Raw genomic sequence first — 24,210 nt, forward strand, 5'->3', positions numbered from 1 at the left:
AGGCATGGTAGTTCCCACCCCTGATCCCACCATTGCTGTTCTTCCAGAGGAGACCCAGGTTCAGTTTTAGCACTCACAATCAATCGGCTCACAGCATGGTTCCAGGAGTTGATGGGAGGCCATCTCCTGGCTTCTGTGGACACCAGCACACATGGGCCACATGTATACACACAAGCCATTCATACACAAAGTCAAGATACATCTTTTTAAAAATACTGATTTCCCCCAGTTAGGAAGTGTTTAAGGATGAACTGATGGGGCTGCAGGTGTGGTTTTAGTGCTGCTGCAAAGCACGTGCTGGGGTTTGGAGAGTATTGTGGAGGACCTGGATTAGATTCCCAGCACTCCTAGGTTACCCACAACTACCTGTATTTCCAGTTCCAAAGGATCCCATGCCCCTTTCTGACCTCCATGGATACCAGGCATGTACATGGTGCATATACATACATACAGGCAAAACATTCATACACATGAGATAATGCAAACAAATCCTTAAAAACCACATGTTATGGGCTGGAGAGATGACTTAGAAGTTAAGAGTTCTGGCTATTCTTTCAGAGATTCTGAGTTCACTTCCTAGCAACTGCATGGTGGCTCATAACCACCTATAATGAGATCTGGTGCCCTCTTCTAGCATATAGTCATACATGCAGGCAAAATACTGTGTACTTAATAAATAAATAAATCTTAAAAAGATATTTTATTAAAAAAATATTAAAAACAAAAAACATGTAGGTCCTCCCAAGAACTGGTGTTCCATTCCCAGCACCCAGGTCAAGTAGTTTCACAACCTACTGTAATTCCAGGTCAAAGGGATCCAGTGCTCTGGTCTCCAAAAATCCCTGCTCATGTATACACGACATGTCACCGCTGGGCTTTACTGACAATGCTGGGTAAAATTGGTACACCTTATTCTTTGTTGGTCATCGTTTGTCATGACTTCATAGAGACCAAAAAACATCTGGTGGTGTTCTGGTGGCTTCTTGCCACTTCTGCAGATTCAGGCCTAGTAGCAGAGCCTTATGATTTCTTCTAGGTCAAACTGTCATTACTAATTTGTAAATGGTATTTTTGAGTCCTGCCATTGCTGATTCAGAAATGGTGTTTTTAAATGGATCGAACTGCCGCTACTGATTTGTATAAACTAAACTACTGATATCCTGACAACACAGATTAGATTTGCTCTAAAAAATATTTTTAAACAGGTCCATATCCCTCTTTGCTCTATTACCTTTACCGTTCTATTACCTTTGTGGGTAATGGGCTAGAAAACAAAACATTTAAGAACCCTTATTTAAAGATGGTTTCTGTTTGTCCTTACTATAGAATGGCTTTTAAGCCCAATTTGAATGCAGGCTAGTTTATCAGTGAGCTGTTGTTCCAGTGTCAGGTGATCTGATGCCCTCTTCTGGACTCCATAGGCTCCCTCCTGCATGCATATGGGGTCACACACATAAAGTCAATAAACAACAACAAAGGATACTATTATCATAGATAATGGATCAGGGCTGGCTGAAGCTTGGTGGCCTCTGTGTCCTAGACCTTGTGTTCTATGCTCAGCACCTCCAGAAATTTATTTGATGTTAAAAATAAGGGGCTGGAGAAATGGCTCAGTGGTTAAGAGCACTGGCTGCTTTTCTAGAAGACCTTGGTCAAATTCTAGCACCCACAGGCAGCTCATAACTATAACTTCAGTTCTAGGGTTCTGATAACCTCACAGAGACATACATGCAGGCAAAACACCAATGTACATAAAATGAAAATAAATCATTTTTAAAATAAAAATAAATTAGAGGGCTAGGCAGTGATGGCTCACACTTTTAATCCCAGCACTCAGAGGCAGAGGTGACGGATCTCTCTCTGAGTTCAAGACCATCCTGGTCTAAACAGTGAGTTCCAGTACAGCAAGGGCTACATAGGGAAAATTTGTCATTTAAAAAAGGAGAGGAGTGAGGTGGTGATGTATTCATGTAGATGTGTTCATATCATCTCAGTGCTGTGCAGTAGAGCCTGGGAGATGAGCAGTTGAAGGTCACCCACAGCTACCTAGTGAGTTTGAGGCCAGCCTGGGATATAGGAAACCCTGGCTCGGAGAGAGAAGGAGGGAAAGGAATATAGGGGAGCCTGTTGATGAATCCAAGGTCATGGAAGCTTACTGTATTTCCCTTTTTTCTGTGTATATGGGTGCTTTGCCTGTATTCAGTACACATGCGCATAATTTAAGATTGCTTACATCTAGCTGGGCGGTGGTGGCGCACTACTGTGATCTCAGCACTCTGGGAGGCAGAGGCAGGTAGATTTCTGAGTTCGAGGCCAGCCTGGTCTACAGAGTGAGTTCCAGGACAGCCAGGGCTATACAGAGAAACCCTGTCTCCAAAAAACCAAATCCAAAAAACCAAAAATAAATTAAAAAAAAAAAAAGATTGCATACATCTTTGAATAAGTTCAAGAATTCCAGAATCTGGAAGACGACAGCAGTGCTAGGAAGGTATAGGAAACAGTGCTGGAACTAGCATGGGAAGCGTAAGGACAGAAAGTTAGAATCAAAGCACACAGTGTAAAAGTGAATTCTAAGTTGTCTTTTTTAGTAAGAAGTCCCAGATTGGATAAAAGGAAATGTTCAGGACAAACATAATTAGGCCCAGTGTAGCTATTGTACAAATCATGGAAGGTTAGGTAATTCCTAGATCCTGGCGAGACACTCTTTGAGTTCTTTCTCCAATGATTTATAAGACCTCCCAAGGATTGTTGTTCAGAAAAGGAGTCCAACTGATTGCCGACTGATAACACACACAGCAGGAGACAATGTTTCCGAGGTTTGTCCCAGGCAGGGTTGGAGTAGGTGAGATCTGCTATGCTAGGTGGTTTGCCTTGCCTGGTCTTTTCTGTTCTGTCCTTAGGGCCCAACCTACTCTCCTCATTTCAATTGGTTTTTGTTTTTTCTATTTTGTTTCTGATTGATTCATAGTCATACTATGACTGACCCATAGATCCTCCTGCCTTAGCATCTCCAGTGCAAAGGTTACAGTTATTTTATGACTTGAGTATGGACCTGCTAAAGCCTGCCTATCCAGTAAATTCTGCAGAAAAGAGCCTGCCTTGTCCTGTGCCTCATTTGCACTGTGTCCACCTTAGCAGCATCCCATGTGCCTCCAGGGAAAGAAAGGAATCCTGAGAATGTGGTAGCTCACACCTTTAACCCCCACACTAGTGTGGCAGAGGCAGGCGGATTTTATGAGTTCAAGACTAGCTTAGACTATTTAGCAAGTTCCAGGCTTGCCAGGGCTACATAGTAAGACCCTGTCTCCTGAAGGTGTGGGTATTCTAGCCACGCATAAGGTCCATACTTGTAGCCCTAGGCCCTAGGAGGGCCAGGGAAGTGAATGAAGAGGCTGGCTGAGGAGGCTGCTCTGCAGAACTCAGGATGTGGGAGGGGCCTCTTAGGACTACAACTGTGGCTTGTTCTGTAGACTGCCTAGCAAGTAGAAAACCTTTGTTTCTGATCCCCACCGCAGCATAGAGGACATGGTGTCACACTCCGGAGGTAAAGGCAAGAGAATGAGGAGTCAGATTATAGCTGACAGGTAACTTTTTCATGATTACTTGTAGAGAAGTAGAATAAGCCTTGTAGTTTAGGACTATTCTATTTTTGTTTCGTTGAATTCTTACATTTTTCCCTTTGCTGTGCATTGATTGGTTTCGTTAGCAAATTTTTCAAATGATACTTGTTGTGAAATTGCATTGTAAACATATTTTCTTTTGGAAAATAGTGATTTTGACCGTGTCAGCCTCTTTACCTTTGGTTGGAGTTTGCAGTATCTGGACTGCTTTCCTTTAGTCCCCAGGGTACCCGTCAGATGGTTTTTAGTGCCTCGACTTCTGCCACTGATCGTGACTGCTGCTTAAGGAGACGTCCTCTTCACCTTTCCTTCTTTCTCTCTCTAGTTGTTGTTGGGGGGGGGGGGGGGACTTAGCCAGATCCTCAGGCCTTGCTATAGAGTGAGGGGTTTGTCAGATTCTCCACGGGGAGGGGGGCAGAAGCTCAAGCGTCTCTGCCCTTGCCTCTTCCATCTTCCAGTCCGATGAGCTGTCAGATCCACTGAGCAGTCAGGTAAACGGATCAGACAGTGACTCCAGGGTGTAGTGTATGTTGGGGAGGGGGAGTATTTTAAGTAGCAGTGATCAAAAGTAAAATGATTTTCTGCAAGGGCTTAGTAGATAGAGCAGGGGGTGTTTCTTTTTGTTGTTCAGTCTATGGGAAGCACTATTTTCTAACAGGAAACTGAGTGGAGAGGGTGCTAAGAAGTGATCTGGAGTGGATTATCAGGCCTCAGGAAGAGGTGTCATAAAAGTTGGTACAGGGTAGTGAATCTGCCTTAACTCTATAGCCCTTGATCTGGTTGCCAGCCAGATTTGTTGGGTTTTGGTGCTGAGGACTGAATGTTAGCCAAGGTAATTTATTACCAAACCATCAGTGGCCCCAGTTTTATATTGACATATTTAAATGTTTTAGGAGGTTGATTTTGCTAATATAATTTTAATGGTACTATGGTAAAGGTTGGGGGTAGCATTCACTCTTACACATAGGTATGATGTGGGCTTGCTGGAAAACTGCCCTGCTGCAGAACTTGCATGACTCATTTCTGGACCCAGAGAGACTGACAGTAGACTGGAGCAGTAACAGCCACTACTGTCAGGAAAGGCTAGGGTCAGTGCTTGCCAGTGAGCCTGCCTCATGTGGTCCTGTTCTGCGCACCAGGAGCTACAACTTGCTGTCGGAGCCAAGGAAGGAGGGGTCTACTGAAGCTTTTGCTTTTGTTGTTTTTCTTTTCTTTTTCTTTCTTTCTTTCTTTCTTTTATTTATTTATTTATTTTATTTATTTATTTTTTGAGAGAATTTCTTTATGTAGCCTTGGCTGTCCTGGAACTCACTCTGTAGACCAGGCTGGTCTCGAACTCACACACAGAGATCCACCTGCCTCTACCTCACAAGTGCTGTGATTAAAGGCCTGCCTGCACCAAAACACCCAGCTTGTTGTTTTTCTCGAGAACAGGGTGGCCTTGAACACTGTCCCCCTGCCTCTGCTCCCAACAACTTGGAATGCAGATGTGTACCGCCATGCTTGGCATAGCCCATATTCTTTAAGTTACCTGTACCTCCTAGAGAATAGCACAGTGTTGTATAAGTGTGGAAAACTGTGCTACTGCTCTTAAAGGACTCGCTTTTTGCCCTCATTGGAAGAGCCATAGGTAAAACTGGATAAAGATAAGATGGAGCGTTGTGAGCATCTAACCGCTGTGGTCGTCTTCAGCTGCTAGAGACACTCGCCCTCTGGCTACAAGTGTAAGGGTTTGCATTCAGTCATCATACTAAATAAGTTTATTTTCCTTTCTAACAATACATGTGTGACTAGTTTTTTTGTTGTTTTGCTTTGGTTTGTTTGTTTGTTTTCAAGACAGGGTTTCCCTGTGTAACCCTGGCTGTCCTGGAACTCACTCTGTAGACCAGGCTGGCCTCGAACTCAGAAATCCGCCTGCCTCTGCCTCCCAAGTGCTGGGATTAAAGGCGTGCGCCGCCACCACCACCCGCCACATGTGTGACTGTTAAAAATTTTTTTCTTTATGTGTATGTGTAGTTTTGCTGTGTGTACCTGGTGCCTATGAAGGACAGAAGATAGTGTCCAATTCCCTGGAACTAGAGTTACAGACAGTGCTGGGACTCGAACCCAGGTCCTCTGCAAGAGCACCCAGTACTCAGCTTCTGTGCCACGTCTCTAGTACCCCTCCCTTTAATTTTATTTTTCTAAGTGTATCCCAGGTGGCCTAACACACACTATCCTTTTGCTTCTGCCTCTGGGTGCACTGTGTACCTGGAGAATGTATGAACATTGCTGTTCTTAAATAAAAACACAGAGGGGTTTGGACCCGCCCTAGAAGTTAGCTCAGATGTGCATGTTACTTCACTGGGTGAAAGTGTTTGCCACCAATAAGACCTGAATTCACTTCTCAGAATCTACATGGTAGGAAGAGAGACCCACCCTGACCAACTGTCTCTGGCCACTACCCATGTAATATAGCACATACATGTTCACACACACCAAAGATCATTTTATTCAAGTAAAAAGGCTCTACAATAAAATTGGAGTAAGAAGATTGGTGTGGCTTAGTTGGAAGATTTACCTGCCACCCATGAAGCCCTGGGCTAAATCCCCAGCCACACAAAGTAGTCAGATATCTGCAGTCTTAGTACTCAGAAGGTGGGGGCAGGGAGGTCAGAAATTAAAGACGTCCTCAGTTACTTGTGAGTTGGAGGCTAGTTGGAACTGGATGAAACAATTCAACAACCAGGTATGATGACCCATGCCTATAATCTCAGCTCTTCTTCGGGCGTGGAGGCAAGAATAATCAGAGTTGAAGGCCGTCCTTAGCCATAGAATGAGTCTAGGGCAACCTGGGTTACACGAGTCCTTGTCTTAAAACACCACTTACTTAATCAAATTAGTAAGGTCAAGTAAACAAGCCAAAAGAAGAAGTATTAACTACTGACATGCTTCTGAAGGTGAGCTATGCCTAACCAGTCATTGTTCCCTTCCTTGGTCCCTCAAGTCTGCCAGCCAAGACCTGCCTGCCCCAGGGATCATGGCCATGGCGCAGCCTAGCTTGGTGTTGTGGTGACACACGCCTTTAATCTTCAGCATTCAGAAGTTAGAGAGAGGCAGGCAGATATCTTGAGTTTGAGGCCAGCCTGGTTGTGAGTTCCAGGACAGCCATGGCTATGTAGAGAGACTCTGTCTCAAACAAACAAAGATTAGAGGAGGCTGGAGAGATGGCTGAACAGCTAAGAACACTAGAAGACCTGAGTTCAATTCCCAGTGCCTACTTGGTGACGTACAAACATCTGCAACTACAGTCCAGAGGATCTGATGCTCTCTTCTGGCCTATGAAGGACTAAGCATGCGCATGCGTGCTGCACATACATAAAAAATAGTAATTGGGGGGAAGGGATCGGAGAAAGCCACGTGCAGTGCATTGAGCTTTCATTCTGGCGCTGGAGGCAGAGCAGGTGGGTCTGGGTTTGAGGACCCTGGTCTCTCTAATACATGCCAGAGAGTGACTCATGGGTCCAATCCTAACACTGGAGAAGCTGAGGCAGGAGAGTTGCTTAGACTACAGAGTAAGACCCTGTCTTTGAGCACTTGATTTGGGGGAGGGGGCGCGCCTCATGTATAAGGCCTGTCTAGACTGTAACTCTGAGGACAGGTAGGCAGCCAGGCCACCCAGGACACATACTGAAGTCTTGTCTAAAAGGAAATAAAGTCCGCAGTGCAATTCCAAGGGGACCCTTGCCCCATGACCACCATTGCTAGGATGACACGCACTCTGCACCTTAGAGTAAGACTCTTAGTTGGAGGCATAGATACTAAAATTGGACCAAAGCAGAGATTAGCATGGCCCTGTAGAAGGATGACATGAAGATTTGGGGGAAAGACGATGGATATGAAAGGGAGCAGGAAAGACTATACATGGGAGGGTGTGGCGGGAGAAAAGAGGGAAATGATGTAATTATAACCTCAATAAAATTATATATTAAATAGGAACTATTTTTATAAGCTCACCATGCAGCCCAGGCTGGTCTCAAACCAGAGAGCCTCCTATCCCTGTCTTCTTCCTAGTACTGGGATTCTAGTGTGTTACCTAGCATGTAGATACATATGTACATATATGCACATTTGAAAAGTGTATTTGGAAACATGTGTCCTACATGTCACTTTACCCTTAAGCCTTTGTGTTTTACTTATTCTCACTGTATTTTTTTTTTTTTTTTAGATTTTTTTTTTTTTTGAGATTATGGTATAATTAAATCATTTCCCAGCCTTGCTCTCCCTCCAGCCCTTCCCTCCTGCTCTCAGATCCGTATAGTCTGCTCAGTCCTTACATTGTTGTTGTTTTCACGGGCTTTTGGTACTGGACGAAGGCACTGCTGACGTATGAGTAACCAGAGTCCGGCCTCCTCTCTTGTGTTGTAGGTGCTCCATCCTTGCATGCAGTGCCTATGTGGCCCTGGCCTTAGGAGATAACCTCATGGCTTTGAACCATGCTGATCAGCTCCTGCAGCAGCCTAAGCTATCTGGCTCTCTTAAGTAAGTATGACTTCACCTGCACTCTTGCTTGTTTCAAAGTTTCTGATTGCTTTCTACATGGGTGTGTTTCCCCTCCAGTGGGATATGTGCCAGTGAAGAAAGCACATGGGCAGGTTAAGACCGTTAATCCTGGCCGGGCAGTGGTGTGGCGCACGCCTGTAATCCCAGCACTTGGGAGGCAGAGGCAGGTGGATTTCTGAGTTCGAGGCCAGCCTGCTCTACAGTGTGAGTTCCAGGACAGCCAGGGCTACACAGAGAACACATGGCTGGGATTCAGGAAATAGGCTTGTTGTAGAGAGTTAGCCTTCTTGATGGGTTAGAATAGCCTAAATAAACTTAGCTTTCTGGTCAGGGAGGTGAAGTATGTGAAATGCATGCCCATTGTCTCTATACATTAAACATTTCTGTGATGACCTGTTATTCAGACTAGAATTTGCATTTTCATTTCAGATTTTTGGGCCATTTATATGCCGCAGAAGCCCTCATCTCCCTCGACAGAATATCTGATGCCATTACACACTTGAACCCAGAGAATGTCACTGATGTCTCCCTAGGGATCTCTTCAAATGAGCAGGACCAAGGTTACTGAGGACACATTTGATCAGAACTGGCCACTGCTGCCACTTCCTCCCTGTGTAACTGAGGATGTGAGGGACCTCAGGGCATGGCTGTGAAGGGAAGGGAGTTAGAAGTCTGCTCTCCATGCTACGGCCATTCTCTCAGAGGCTGCTCTGTTTGACTCTTCCCTTCCCTTCCAGCCTCCCTCCTTCCTTCCTTCCTTCCTTCCTTCCTTTCTTCCTTCCTTCCATCCTTCTTTCCTTCCTTCCTTCCTTCCTTTCTTCCTTTCTTCCTTGCACCCCACACCCCTCCTCCCCCCCACCCCCCAAGTTTTATTTTTGTTTTTTTAAGAGATGTAATCTCACTGTTTGCCAGGCTGGCTTCAAACTCCTGGGCTCATGCCGCCCTCTGACTGGCTGGACCTTTTGAGTGCTAGGATTGCAGGCGCTTGTGCCAGCTGCCTGGCTTAAGATTTATTTTGGTTTGGTTCTGACACTTTTTTCTTTGAACTGATTCCACTGTGCAAGAGGGAATGGAGACATGGTTTTCAAACAGTTTTCAGTCACGTTTAAGTGTCTAATTATGTGAGACCCTATTGTCCCCTCCTCATGACTAATCACGTGGGGTGGTGGGGTCGCATCCTGACACCTTTAACAGAGCCTCCACATCACCAAAAGCAAGTACTTGCACACGTTAACTTCCTATTTGGTAAGAAACGTAGGTGTTTAGAAGATGTGCTGTTGCCCTGCCCTCAGATTTATTTTCATGTATTTGTAGGATCAGACAAGGGTGAAAATGAAGCAATGGAATCCTGTAAGTAAGAAGTTTTGTAAATCCTTAAGTAGCCTGGCCTGTATCCCAAAGACTTAGACCCTGCATCTCTGTGTCCTTCGTGTATCTGTCAGCCTGAGGAATAGTGCTTTGTCCCAAGTGCTCAGCGTGGAGCGGAGCTGTCTGTCCTCCACACAACCCCTTATCCCTGTCTACGCTCTCTCCTCAGCTGGCAAGCGCGCCCCTCAGTGCTACCCCAGTTCTGTCAACTCTGCCCGGACTGTGATGCTCTTCAACCTGGGCAGCGCCTACTGCCTGAGGAGTGAGTACGACAAGGCCCGGAAATGTCTGCATCAGGTGAGAGGACACGGGAGAGGGCGGCCTCGTGACACCAGCCCTTCAAGGGCCGGGGAGTTTGTGGAGCTTGTGATTTCTGATTGAGGTTTATGGCCAATTTATTAAACATCCGAAATATTTTTCCATGTTTAAAATATTCTTGGGAGTATGGTGGAGCACATTGTTAATCCCAGCATTTGGGAGGTAGAGATAGGTAGGTAGATCTCTGAGTTCAAGGCTAGGCCAACCTACAAAGCGTTCCAGGCCATCCAGAGCCACATAGTGAGACCCTGTGTGCTGCCTGGTTTATATTACTTTACAGAAGCGAGAATAATTTGGGAAGAGGGACTCTTCAATGAAAAAAATTGCCTCCATAAGATCTGATTGTAGGACATTTTCTTATTTACTGATTGATAGTAGGTGGGGCCATCCCTGGGCTGGTGGTTCTGGGTTCTATAAGAAAGCAGGCTGAGCAAGCCATGAGGAGCAAGCCAGTAATCAGCACCCCTCCATGGCCTCTGCATCAGCTCCTGCCTCCAGGTTCCTTCCCTGTCTGAGTTCCTCCTGACTTCCCTGGATGATGGACTGTAAACTAGAAGTGAAAATAAACCCTTTCCTTCCCAAACTTCTTTGGTCATGGTATTGATCATGGTGCATGCCTTTCATCCCAGCACTCAGGAGGCAGGGGCAGGCAGAGAGCCAGTTCCAGGACAGCCAGAGCTACACAAAGAAACTCCATCTCAAGAAACAAAACAAAAAGACATCATGAGAGAACCTGCATTCCCACATTATTAGGGAGACTGACACTGAGTCTGATCCAACTCCCAGGAGACATGGCATCTCCTATACACTGGGCTCACACGGGTGACCTTGATGTGTGGACAAGTGACGGGCTATACCCTGGGAAGTAACCATCTGAGAGCTTGCTCTTATTTAGTCAGCATTTCAAGTACAAAATCAAAAAATTGATGCTGACCTCTCCAGGGAAACTTTGAGATGCTGAGCACGTAAGCTATAAACTGCAAAGAGGTGAGACATCTTGTCAGTGATGGGCCTTTCTGATGCCCTCTGACCCCAGGCCCTGTGGCCAGCAGGGCTTTTGACCTGCAGTTAGTGTGTTAGTCCTGATCAGGTTCTCGTAGTGCAGGTAGACGATAGATGAGGTCAGCCCTGTCGGGGTCTCAGGTTTGTTATTGGTCTCGGTTCTTTGGGTTAATCCAGTGGCAGGGCCATTGTTAATTGGGAGGTCCACCATGTCTAGGACAGCAGAACAGTGACTTAGAGAGTCAGGCTCTGATTCCGAATAATCAGCAGCCAAGTGCCATTAAGTCTCAGAAAGTTGTTACCTTGAATTCTCTCCCTCCCTCCCTCTCCCACTCTCTTCTCCCCTCTCTCTCTCTCTCTCTCTCTCTCTCTCTCTCTCTTTGGTTTTTTGAGACAGGGTTTCTCTGTGTAGCCCTGGCTGTCCTAGAACTCACTCTGTAAACCAGGCTGGCCTCGAACTCAGAAATTCACCTGCCTCTGCCTCCCAGGTGCTGAGATTGAAGGCGTGCAGTATCACTGCCCCGTTTCCTTTAATTCTCTTATTCTATGAAAGGCTATAGAGAGAGACTATGGTCAGTGCAAGGAATAACAACAAATGACCTGTGTTTACCAGCCCTAAGAGAAAATGGGATTTAAAGAAGAATACTGTGCATGTGTATAAGTTAGAAGACAGCTTGAGGTTATTAACTTATTTTCTTTACCCCCGATCCATCTCAACACCCCTTTCCCTCAAACAAATAAAGATGTGAGTATCCACAAAGTGTAGTAGTGCTCCTGCCCACATAAAGCCACAGTGCAGGCACAGATGACACTTTGGCCTTGTAGAGCTAGCTGTTAGCCAGCCGTCTGTGATGGCAGAGGCACATGTGAGTGCCCCTCACATAAGAGTGAGTCTGGTCTCCGATCGGGCAGGCACAGTGGGGCAGTGGTGGCAGAGGCGGCACAGCTCTGGTGAGATGAGCAGCAGCCACACGTCTGTGCCCACCCTCAGCCTGCCTTCCAGGGCACGTCACGCTGTCTGCCCCTCAGGTAGGCGTCTACCTTACAGAGCAGCCATACAGCAAGAGACTTCTCAACCCCCCACTGTGTTCACGGGCTCGCCGCTGCCTCTCTGCCGCCTGACTGAGCTTTGCTCACCATCCGGAGCCTCCTGTCTTAGTGGGCAGGGCGGGCACAGTGGTGGGCACTCATGGTCTTACGAAAGACTCAAGGCCAGGCTGGGCCACACTGAGAGATCTTGCCTCAAGGAAATTGAAGGGGGGGAAAGAAGTATTCGTACAAGAATATTTTCCTACTTGGATTAAAGGAAGAAGCAGAGCGGTGGGGAGAGAGCCCTGAGACTGCCAGGGACAGGCACCAGGTGTCTGTCCTGGGGTTTTAACACCCAGACTCCCATTCTTAAGCAGGCCAGCATCAGAGGGAACTGCTGGTGAGCTGCACTGCTGACACGGATTCGGTGGCAGCTTTTGCTTGAATCTGGGAGTTACTTCACTCAGGAAAGCATGTGGTGTGTGTTTGTTGAAGCAGAGTCTTAAGCGGGGCAGTGGTGGCGCATGCCTATAATCCCAGCACTCTGGGAGGCAGAGGCAGGAGAATTTCTGAGTTCGAGGCCAGCCTGGTCTACAGAGTGAGTTCCAGGACAGCCAGGGCTATACAGAGAGACCCTGTCTCAAAAAAAAACAAATCCAAAAAAACAAAAAAAAAAAACAAACAAAAAAAAAGAAGTAGAGTCTCGCTTTGTAGCCAAGGCTAACCTCAAGGTTCTGTCCTTCCTTTTGCCTCCCCGTCTTAAGGGTGAAGCCCCTGCCCCACCAAGTGCATTTTCATGCAGAGGGTGTTGTAAGTGCAACTGTTCCCTGTCCTGTAGAAGACAGCAGGACTACACAGAGGGACCCTGACTTAAACAGAAACAATTAAACAAACAAAACAGCCAGGCCTTCTGGTACACACCTTTAATTCCAGCACTCAGGAGGTAGATGCAGGTGAAACTCTGACTCTGAGGCCACCCTAGTTTACAGAGTTCCAGGACAGCCATTGCCACCCAAAGAAACTCTGTCTTGAACCTCCACATTCCCAAAAAAATTCTGTTCTGAAGAGACAGGAGTAAACCTGGTGCAGACTCAGTAATGTGCAAAACAGCAGAGGCAGAGTGAGCTCCTGGGAAAGGAGAGAGGCAATCTGTTGTGCAGCCCTGCAGTCCTCCTACTGGGGAGACAGAAGGTGGGGGTTGAAATGTTAGGGTCAGCTTGAACAGCCTCAGGTTCTACCGTCTCAGAACAATAAGCCGGTCATGGTGGCCTTCAATGGAAGACAAGAGACGGGTAGATCTCTGAATTTAAGGACAGCCTGACCTGCATAGCAAGCTCCAGACATTCCCTGGCTATGCAGTAAGAGACCCTTTCAAGAAGAAGAGCTGTAAGATAAAAAGCCAAATTTGTGGAGCTGCTGAGGTTTCTCAGCAGTGAGAGCATATAGAACACCCCAGTTAGGTGCTGCCAGTCACCTGGTAACTCCAGCTCCAAGGATCTGACCTCTGGAAAACAGGGCTAGGAAGGCATTTCACTGGTAAAGTCACTTGCTGTCAGGCTTAATGGCCTAAGTTCACCTCCCCCTAGGACCCCTTGTGGAAGCAGCTTGTACAGTTGTCCTCTGGCCTCTGCTGTGTACTGTGGCGCATACACTGCCCCACACATGCACAAAAGGATAAACAGGGAAAAGGGAATTAGGCACTAGAAAGATTGTCCAGCTTTTATTCATTTGTTTTCGAAACGGTATCTCTTTAACTCTGGCTCTGGCTATCTCAGAAGTCACTCTGTAGACCAGGCTGGCCTTGAACTCAGACACCCACTGCCTCTGACCCTCAATCTACTGAGGTTAAGGGGTGTGCCACTACCACCTGGTGATAGCTCAGCTATTAGGAGCACTTATTCTTGCAGAGAACTCAGGTTTGTTTCCCAGCATCCACTTAGTGGTTCACAACCATCTATAAACTTCAGTTCCTGAGGATCTGATGCTTTCTTCTGACCTCCTCAGTTTGCTGGGCATGGATGTGGTGCACATACATACATACATACATACATGAAAAAAAAAGTAAACTGATCTAAAAAAAATTTTTTTTACAGGCCTGTAACTCTGAGCCAGGTAGAGGTCAGGGTTAGAGGTTCAGGGTTATTCTTGGTTGAATACTCTGGGATTGCTGGCTCAAAAAATAAATAAGGACTGGGGAGCCAAGAGCAGTGCTGGGTAAATAGGTGGGGCTGGGAACCTCCATTCTCATGCCATACATGAGGGAAGTACATATTTAGTAGTCAGTAGGTTTCCAGAAAAGATAATGCCAAGGGAGGTGGTATGTTCCTGTGCCCTGTACCCAGGGTGTGAGGCAGGATCATCACCCTGTGTTGAAGGCCTATCGTCCCCTTTGGCCACAGATGGCCAAGCATAGTAGCCCCAAGCCCAGGACACTCAGTGTGAGGCCACCTTGGGCACAGAACAAGACCCTGAGCAAAGGCAGCTGAGAGGCAGCAGAGCTGCCAAGCGGCCCTAGAGCAGGACTCCGGAGTCAGCTTGCCAGCGTCCCGTGGGGAGTGTGTCTGGGGACCTTGTGTGTGTCACAGTACTTGGAGCTGTATCTGAACTGTGGGTTCTCACTGTCTCTCTCTCTCATGGGCAAAGGCGGCATCGATGACCCATCCTAAAGAGGTGCCCCCTGAGGCCATCCTGCTGGCCGTCTACCTGGAGCTGCAGAACGGTGAGTGAGGCTGCAGGGTGTTGACTTTCAAAGTGCTCCAGAGTTTGGGTGTCTGCCATCACTGCAGATTCAAACTCAAGGCAACAAGGCGTGTTGGTTTGTACTTAATAAAGCATTTGAGAGGAGGCAGGAGAGTCATGTGATCATGCGATGTAAAGCACCTGAGTCCTTGAGAACATGACCCAAGTTTTCTAAGTAACAAGTATAGCGAAGGGTACTGTACCTCAGTGACAACAGTGACGGGAGCCTTAGTCACAAAGCTGTCCTCTGACCACACGCGCACACACATACACACTGCCTTTGGAGCTGAACAGATGGGATGGGGAAAAGAGGAGTCGGCAAGGATTTGATATGCAGATTCCTGCTCACAAATTAAAATGTACCCTTTAGTCTGTGAAAAATGCCAAGTATTAGCTTCTGACCCTCAGGTTGGAGAGATGGCTTAGAGGTTAAGAGTACTGACTGCTCGCCAGGCAGTGGTGGCGCATGCCTGTAATCCCAGCACTTGGGAGGCAGAGGCAGGCGGATTTCTGAGTTCAAGGCCAGCCTGGTCTACCAAGTAAGTTCCAGGACAGCCAGGGCTATACAGAGAAACCCTGTCTTGGGGGGGGGGGGGGGGCGGGAAGAGTACTGACTGCTCTTCTGAAGGTCCTGAGTTCAGTTCCCAGTAGCCACATGGTGGCTCACAACCATTCATAACGAGATCTGATCCCTTCTTCTGAAGTGTCTGAAGACAGCTAGAGTGTACTCAATAAATAAATAAATCTTTAACTTCTGACCATCAAAATTAAAATTAAACTGAACATGAAAGTTTTCCTAGGCAGCTGATTGACTCTTAATAGAGAACATGAATCACAATGCCACTTGTTACAAGAATTGTCAAATCAAAGCCAGGCACTTGGGAATCGAACCTGGGTCCTCTGGAAGAACAGCCGGTATTCTTAACCTCTGCAACATCTCTCCAGTCATTTCTGTTTTGTAGTTGAAGAGATATTAAATGTCTGGCACTCTGAGGGCTTAGCTGACTGAAAGCCAGGACTTCTCTAAGTTGCTGGTCCTGAATCCCTTGAACCCCTTCTTTTGTACAGCCTGCCTATATATAAAAACTTGTCTGGGCATCTGTTGCTTGTCGTCATGCACAGCCAGGGCGGCAGAGCAGAGACATCGAGGACTCCTTCTCCTTTTTAGGGTTCTATACAATGCTGTGTGCCTGGTTCTCCTTAATGGACTGTGTTTTTTCTAGGTAATACGCAGTTGGCCTTGCAGATGATCAAGCGGAACCAGCTGCTCCCTGCAGTAAAGGCGCACTCTGATGTAAGGAAGAAGACAGTATTCCAGCCTGTGCACCCCATCCAGCCCATCCAAATGCCGGCATTCACCACCGTGCAGAGGAAGTGAGAGCTTACCTTGGGGAGCTGTCACCTGAGGCCCAGGGTATGTTCAGGGCCTTTCAGTTGTTCTTCAGGAAAGCCAGTAAAGAAGCACAGTGGCAATGGTGCTGCTGGGATGGAAGGCAGTTTGAGACTATTGTACCTGCTGGGTTTTATGCCAGAGGCTTACTTAAAATTAAGGACTCATAACCCACTTTCAGTTTTTATTTAATCTCTGCCAGTCTTTTAATTGTGAACCATTGTGTTGGTATGTCTTTGTCTAGGCATTAAAACATATTCTTATCAGAACAGTTTCATAGTCTGTTTTGGAATAGTTTAGCAACAGATTTATTGTCAAAGTTGAAAGAAAAAAAAAAAAACTAACAGAAAGAAACATCAGTTCTAGCCATTTTAGAAGTTGACCCTGGGGTATAGGGGTGAGGTCAGTTCATTCTCACCTACAGGGTCACTGCCCTGTTGCTGAGAGGAAATGCCATGACCAAGGCAATTTAGGAAGGAAAGCGTTTAACTGGGGTCTGGCTTACAGTGTCAGAGGGTTAGTCCGTTATCATTGTGACAGGGAGCCTGGTGGCACATGTGGCCCTGGAGCTGAGAGCCACATCCTGGTCCCTAGACCAAGAGAGACTCTGGGCTCAGTGTAAGCTTTTGAAACCTCAGAGCCCACTCTCAGGAACACACTACCACCAACAAGACCACATCTCCTAATCCTTTCAAGTAGTGCCTCTCCCTGGGGACCAAACATTGAGATCTATGAGCCTCTGAAGCCTTTCTCATTCACACACCACAGGATGGATATAATTGAGTTTAAAGGAGACAAATAATACAATAGGAATCATTTACTGAAAAATTCCTGACCGTGGGGCTGAACAGATGGCTCAGTGGTGAAGAGCACTTGCTGGTCTTGTAAGGAACCAGAGTTCTGTTCCTTCCACCACGTGACTCACAACTGCCTATAGCTCCCAGTTCCAGGAGTATATGACAGCATGTTCTGGTCTCTGCAAGCACCTGCAACAGATGAGCTCAGTGCTTGCTCACATATGTGGAAACAACATGGCTGCTCTGATAAGCGATCACATCCAAAGACCTGGGTCTATGTGATCCAGCCAGAAGGCAAACATGTCCTGGATTACAGTATGATCCGGCTGGAATACAGACACATCCTTGGTACACACCTTTAATCCCTAACAGTGAAGGTAGGGTTAGTCTATAGAAGGAACCAGCCATGTTTGAAAGTGATGTTTAGGTGAGGGGCTGACAAAGTGACGAATCTGAGAAAGGTTTAACTGAATGAGTCAGATAGGACACACCCAGCTCTCAGGAGAAGAGACAGTAAAGGTTATTTTAAAAGAGCAGCACAGAGTGTGTGTGTGTGTGTGTGTGTGTGTGTGTGTGTGTAGTTTTACAGAGACAGGTTACAGGTGCAGACAGAATGAGCCAGAGAATGAGAAGGATCCAGAAGATTAGAATGAATTACCAGAGTTTGAGGCCAAGCAGAGCACTTCAGTGAGAAACAGAGAGAAGCCAGATTGAATCAATCAGCCTAAAGAGGAGCTTGAGCCAGAACGGCTGAGTTGAAGCAGCCTGACAGTTTAGAAAAGGTTAGCTTATTCAGCAGTAGCCCTCTTAAAACAATTGGGAAGCCTGGCAGTGGTGGCGCACACCTTTAATCCTAGCACTTGGGAGGCAGAGGCAGGTGGATTTCTGAGTTTGAGGCCAGCCTGGTCTACAGAGTGAGTTCCAGGACAGCCAGGGCTATGCAGGGAAACCCTGTCTCAGAAAAAAAGAAAGAAAGAAAACAATTGGGGCTGGAGAGATGGCTCAGCGGTAAAGAGCACCAACTGCTCTTCCAGAGGTCCTGAGTTCAAATCCCAGCAACCACATGGTGGCTCACAACCATCCACAAAGGGATCTGATGCCCTCTCTGGAGTATCTGAAGACAGCGACAGTGTACTTACATATAATAAATAAATAAATCTTTAGAAAAAGAAAACAATTGCACACCCGGCAGTGGTGGCACATGCTTGAAATACCAGCACTCTGGGAAGCAGAGGCAGGCAGATTTCTGAGTTCGAGGCCAGCCTGGTCTACAGAGTGAGTTCCAGGACAGCCAGGGCTATACAGAGAGATCCTGTCTTAGAAAAAGAAAGAAAAAGAAAGAGAAGAAAAGAAAGAAAGAAAATAATTGCATTTGTCGGATAAAAGTTACTTTTACACAAATACACTTAGATAGATAGATAGATAGATAGATAGATAGATAGATAGATAGATATGGCATAGCACTCCTTTAATCCCAACAATCCGGAGGCAGATGCAGGCCAATTCCTTAAGTTTAAGGCTACATAGTGATACCCTATCTCAAAAAAACAAAAGAAAAGAAAAGAAAAACAACAACAGCCAGGAGGAGGCGGTGGCGCACACCTGTAATCCCAGCACTTGGGAGGCAGAGGCAGGCCGATTTCTGAGTTCCAGGACAGCCTGGTCTACAGGGTGAGTTCCAGGACAGCCAGGGCTACACAGAGAACCCTGTCTGGAAAAAACAACAACAAAAACCAACAAGAAACCTACCTCCAACAAAAAAAAAAAACAAAAAGAAGTCAAAACCAGAGAGACAGGCACATCCCTGATCTGGCCTGCTTCAGCCTGTTCTTGTCTTGGGAATCTTACCAGGCAAGTTCAAGGAACATTGCAGATCCTTTTACAAAGGTGTGGTGGTACAAGTCTGTAATCACAGCACGTAGAAGGTGGAATAGGAGTTTATGTCTGCCTTGCTACCTACCAAGTTCAAGATGCAAGCAAGAATTTAAAATATTGAATAATTTTTCACAAAATAAGGTGTGTATGTTATAAGATTGCCATTCTGACAACTTTAAATTGGAAAATATTGTAGATATCCTTTAGAAAAGGTGAATTGCCTCCACTGTTGGCATGGTGCTGGGCAGATGTTTGTAGATATCCACAGCTACATTGAATAAGTTACCTGGAGAGGGAGCTAGGATGGATGGGAAGAATGGACAAGAAAAGATTGAGACCGCCCGGGCGGTGGTGGTGCACGCCTGTAATCCCAGCACTCTGGGAGGCAGAGGCAGGTGGATTTCTGAGTTCGAGGCCAGCCTGGTCTACAGAGTGAGCTCCAGGACAGCCAGGGCTACACAGAGAAACCCTGTCTCCAAAAAAACCAAGGAAAAAAAAGAAAAGAAAAGATTGAGACCAAGACAACGGATTGCTGATCAAGGCCCAAATTGTTAACGACTGACTCAGAATTGTTTGTTTGTTTGTTTGTTTGTTTGTTTGTTTGGGGTTTTTTTGGATTTTGGTTTTTTTCGAGACAGGGTTTCTCTGTGTAGCCCTGGCTGTCCTGGAACTCATTCTGTAGACCAGGGTGGCCTCGAACTCGGAAATCTGCCTGCCTCTGCCTCTGCCTCCCAGAGTGCTGGGATTACAGGCGTGTGCCACCACCTGGCTTTTTTTGGGTTTTTTTGGTTTGTTTGTTTTTTCGAGACAGACTTAGTCAGAGCTACTCCCTAGCTACTTCCTAGCAACAGTCAGTCAAAGATCAGTCTGATTGTTTCAGATGGACTTTCAGACCGTTTGTGATTGTTCTGATTGTTCGTGGTCTTGCTTCAGAGCACCAACCTGTTAGCTTACGATAGTCATTCAATTAATCAGATGCTTGCCAGGCTGGATACCCCCTGCTCCCATTTCCTGTAAAGCCTTGCTCTGCCGAGGGTTTGAGGCTGCTTCACCAAACCGTCCATCCTGTGGGATAGCGGTGACTAAGCTAACTCGAGTTTGTAATGAAGAAACCCTAATGTGATTGCATCAGGGTTGTCTCCTGGTTGGTCTTTTAGACTCACAAACGAGGTACAACAAGGCCAGCCTGGGCTCCATAGGGCTCCATCTCTTAAAAGGGGCAGATCAAATAGTTGAGTGGAAAAAGTAATTCACCAACAAGCCAGCCGGGCTGAGGTTAGTCCCGACGATTCCACTTGGAGGAAGGAGAGACCCAGTTCTATGACCTCCATTCCTGTGCTGTGGCACAGTAAGTGAAAACAGTTAGGATACTAGTAATTAAAATACAGTTGGGTGGTCGCAGAGAAGCCTGGCCCACAGACTGGATGAATCCACTCACCCTCTATGGCCTGTGTGCCCTGAACGATTGAGTTCACATGGTGCCATCTCCTTTGCAGAGTCTCTCCTGACCCTCGTTCTTGGAGGCCAACAGGAAAAGCTACTGAAATGTCCTGGGCCCCATGTCAGTCCTTGGTACTCGATTCCCTCCCTGGGACAGGCAGGCTTTGTGCCTGAGCTTTGCATGGGAAGAAAGGGCCTGTGTGGGCTGACTCCACACAGACCAGTCAGTCACCTGGGAAGAGGGGACATCACTTGAGAAAATGGACTCCCCCACGCTGTCCCACAGATAAGGCTGTGGGTCGTCAGGTTGATGGTTGATGCATGTGGAAAGGGCTCATCCCATTGTGGGCTTTATTACCACTGGGCCCAGTATAAAAAATGGTATCCCAAATTAAGCCCGGGTGCGAGCCCAAAGCAATGTTTCTCCGTGGTTGCTGCCGCTGCTTCTGCCTATTTGAGTTCTTGCCCTGATGCCCTGGTGTGTGTGTGTGTGTGTGTGTGTGTGTGTGTGTGTGTGTGTACATATGGAGTGGGAGGGCTGGAGAGATGGCTCAGTGGTTAAGAGCACTGATTGCTCTTCTGAAGGTCCTGAGTTCAAATCCCAGCAACCACATGTTGGCTCACAACCATCTGACTCTTTATTCTGGGGTTTCTGAAGACAGTCAAAGTGTACTTACATATAATAAATAAATAAATCTTAAAAAAAAAAAAAAGCCGGGCGGTGGTGGCACACGCCTATAATCCCAGTACTCTGGGAGGCAGAGGCAGGCAGATTTCTGAGTTCGAAGCCAGCCTGGTCTACAGAGTGAGTTCCAAGACAGCCAGGGCTATACAGAGAAACCCTGTCTCGAAAAAACCAAATCCAAAAAAAACCAAAAAAAAAAAAAAAAAAAAAAGAGGGAGTGGGACCATGGTGGCGCATACCTTTAACTCAGGAGGGAGAGGCAAGTGAACTTTTGAGTTTGCGTCTAGCTTGGCTTCAGAATGAGTTCCAGGACAGCCAGGAGTACACATAGAAACCCTATCTCAAAAACAAAATGTGTGGAGTGGCCGGGCAGTGGTGGTGCACGCCTGTAATCCCAGCACTCTGGGAAGCAGAGGCAGGCGGATTTCTGAGTTCGAGGCCAGCCTGGTCTACAGAGTGAGTTCCAGCCAGGGCTACACAGAGAAACCCTGTCTCGAAAAAACCAAATCCAAAAAAATAAGTGTGTGGGGTGTCCCACATAGCCTAGGCTGATGTAACAACAAAACAACTAAAACTTTATTTTCTTAGCCATTTTGTGGCATGTGTCTTAGTCACTGTTCTATTGCTGTGAAGAGACACCATGACCACAGCAACTTTTATAAAGGGAAACATTTAATTGGGGCTGGCTTACGATTTCTAAGGTTCAGTTCATCATCTTCATTTCAGGGAACAGCATGGCAGGAAGGCAGAAGTGCTGGAGAAGTGACATCCTGAGAGCTACGGCCTGACCCATGATGCACAGGGAGAAACACTGGACCCCCACCCCCACCCCCGTGATGCACTTCCTCCAGCAAGGCCACACCTCCCAATCCCTTTCGCGAAGTCTCATTCCCTGATGATCAAGCATTCAAATATGAGTCTGTCGGAGTCATTCTTGTTCAAACCACCATAGTAATGGAGATTGGACCTAGCACCCAAGACCGTTATAAATAATTGCTTTGGTTTTTTTTTTTCTTGTATTTTGTTTTTATTTTTTTGAGGGCCATGAGTTATAGCAATCAGGTGCACCCAAAGCCTTTCTTCAAAGACTCAGTTGCCTTAGCAACTGAACTGTGTCACTAAAATGTTCTGGCTTGCTGGGCAGTGGTGGCACTCGTGTTTAATCCTAGCACTTGGGAGGCAGAGGCAGGTGGATTTCTGAGTTCAAGGCCAGCCTAGTCTACAGAGTGAGTTCCAGGACAGCCAGGGCTACACAGAGAAACCCTGTCTTGGAGAAAAAAAACAAAAAACAAAAACAAAAAAGTTCTGGCCATCATTCTAGCTCTCTCTTGATGTCTCTGTCTCTCTTGTCCCTTCTCCAAGACTGCCTTTTCTCCTCCCCCTCAATCTGTTGCATCAGATATGTTGCATGGTGTGATCTTTCTGGTATACCTTGCCTGTAATCTGCCAAGATTCTCCCATGGCATAAATCCTCACACTGGTGATGTTTCTTTTTGAAACTGGGTCTCTCTATTCCTGATGTCCTTGAACTTGCTTTGTAGACCAGACTAGCCTCAAACTCGCAGATCCACCTGCCTCTCAGCACACTGGAAGGTAGAGGATGGCAGATCTCTTGGGTTCAAGGCCAGCTTGGTCTACAGAGTGAGTTCCAGGACTACACAGTGTAGCCAGGCTACCCAGAAAAGTCCTGTTTCAACCAAACAAACAACAAAAATTTGCAAAATTTGAGTGACATTAAAATATGTGAGATTGAAGCCATTCTGTTCTGTATAGCAAATTCCAGCCCAGACAGGGTTTCATAATGAGACCTGTCTCAAAGGGGCAGGGGAGAGAAAGAATACTGAAGTTAAGAGCATGGGGGAGGGGAGCTGGAGTTATGCAGAGGACAGGGCTGGATTCCCAGAACCCACAGGTGCTCAAAACCACCTATAGCTTCAGTTCAATGGACCTAACTCCCTCTTCTGGCCTCTGTGGGCACGTGATGTGCTGGCAAAACACTCATAATGTAAAATAAAATAATATGCTATTTTTCTTTCTGGACATAGCAATATTACAAGAGGCCTGAAATGGGGTGGCCTATAACATAGCCCCAGAGTTCTAGGGCCCTCAGAATTTGTGCCCCTCAGCCCTTGTGGAGTGAAGGTTAAGCAGTGGCCCAGGACAAGTCCTTAGTTATTGGTCAGACTGCATCCTAGAAGCCTGCTGGCCCGGCCTAAAGGAACGCGCCCAGGCACAAAGCTTCGAGAGGGGCGCAGAGTGGGTGCGAGTGGAGTGGGCTGCCACGGAAGGAGGCAGTGAAGTTCATTAGCCTCCTCATTTGGGGCAAAGCGAATCCGTGTGGTGACACACAATTGTCTTGGAGGATTTAGGGGGATTTGCCCGAGTGTCCCGGTGGGCCCCTAACCTCCTCCTAATCCCGTCCACATTTCAGACTACTTAGGAACGCATTAAATGTCAAAGCCGGCATTTAGGGAAATATCTACATTTCGTATGCATCGCCCGGGTCAAAAGAAAAGCCAAACCGAACCTTCCAGCATTTGGCGCGAGAGGCACTCTGTGTGGTCCCGAGTGTGAATGGGGAGAACCCTGCTCCCCTCCCAGGAATGCAGTCCTTTCTCTTGGAGAAAATGCTAATGCTTTGTTTCAGCCTTGGCTTCTCCCAGCGCAGGGGTGCCCCGCGTGATTGTCACTGCCACATTAGCATGTGAGCAGCTCCTATCCCCACCCCCACCCGCACCTCCCATCGCGGCCCTGATTGGGACTCGGCAATGGCCAGCTGCCAACAGCATGCCACTCTCAACATCTCTGCCGGAACCTCGGGAAGCTAACAGAGGCAACCCCGCAGGTGGGGAGTTCACTCCATACATGCCGACCCTTTAATCTATGAGAAAAAAACTTTATTGTGGCTGCCCCACCAAGGAAATCAGAATCATCAGAACATCTGTGGTCCAGCTGCAATCTGTGTCCTTATCACCAGGGTATCCTGCACACGATGCGATGCTTCGCACGACCTCCGAGCTGTTCCCAGCGGGAAGGGGACACAGTGCAAAGGGGTATGGCCCGCCCACGGGATCCCCTCGGGACGCACCCGGGAACCCGCCTGGACCCCGGGGCGTCGAGCGCCACCTAGCCGCAGCGCCAAACAGGCGCGCCTGCCCTGTCCAGCCACCCAGCCGAGCAAATTCTCCGTTTTACTTCTCTGATAACTAAACTTGCTTCATCCGTTCCTTTCCACTTTATCCACGTCTTCTATTTATTTTGTTTTACTTATTTGACTAATTATTCAACCAGTTTGTTTTAAATAGCTTTATTTTATTCAGGTCACTTCCGTGGTTAATGATTTCTTAGCTGAGTAAATGTGTAAGCCGTTTCTTCTCCGGCTTTTTGCTTTTTCATTGTTTAGAT

The 24,210-nt window shown here is 46.9% G+C and overlaps 1 protein-coding gene across 8 annotated transcripts in view; it reads left to right on the forward strand.

The window, feature by feature from the left end:
• The window catches only part of Cnot10 (CCR4-NOT transcription complex subunit 10), a 55,807-nt gene extending 33,994 nt beyond the window's left edge, over positions 1 to 21,813 (forward strand). For 6 of the 8 annotated variants that reach the window (XM_052187056.1, XM_052187061.1, XM_052187055.1 and 3 more), the window contains 7 exons: positions 8,028 to 8,141; positions 8,592 to 8,722; positions 9,477 to 9,512; positions 9,700 to 9,827; positions 14,523 to 14,598; positions 15,842 to 16,032; positions 21,532 to 21,813. In XM_052187056.1, coding sequence (XP_052043016.1) covers positions 8,028 to 8,141; positions 8,592 to 8,722; positions 9,477 to 9,512; positions 9,700 to 9,827; positions 14,523 to 14,598; positions 15,842 to 15,996 — 640 coding nt within the window. In that variant the 3' untranslated portion in view covers positions 15,997 to 16,032; positions 21,532 to 21,813. The remainder of the gene's footprint in view (positions 1 to 8,027; positions 8,142 to 8,591; positions 8,723 to 9,476; positions 9,513 to 9,699; positions 9,828 to 14,522; positions 14,599 to 15,841; positions 16,033 to 21,531) is intronic. The other 2 variants (XM_052187059.1, XM_052187058.1) reach the window with 1 other exon arrangement.
• Positions 21,814 to 24,210: the final 2,397 nt, after the last annotated feature.

Source organism: Apodemus sylvaticus, chromosome 7 (genome assembly GCF_947179515.1).
Source record: "Apodemus sylvaticus chromosome 7, mApoSyl1.1, whole genome shotgun sequence".
Taxonomy (NCBI): domain Eukaryota; kingdom Metazoa; phylum Chordata; class Mammalia; order Rodentia; family Muridae; genus Apodemus; species Apodemus sylvaticus.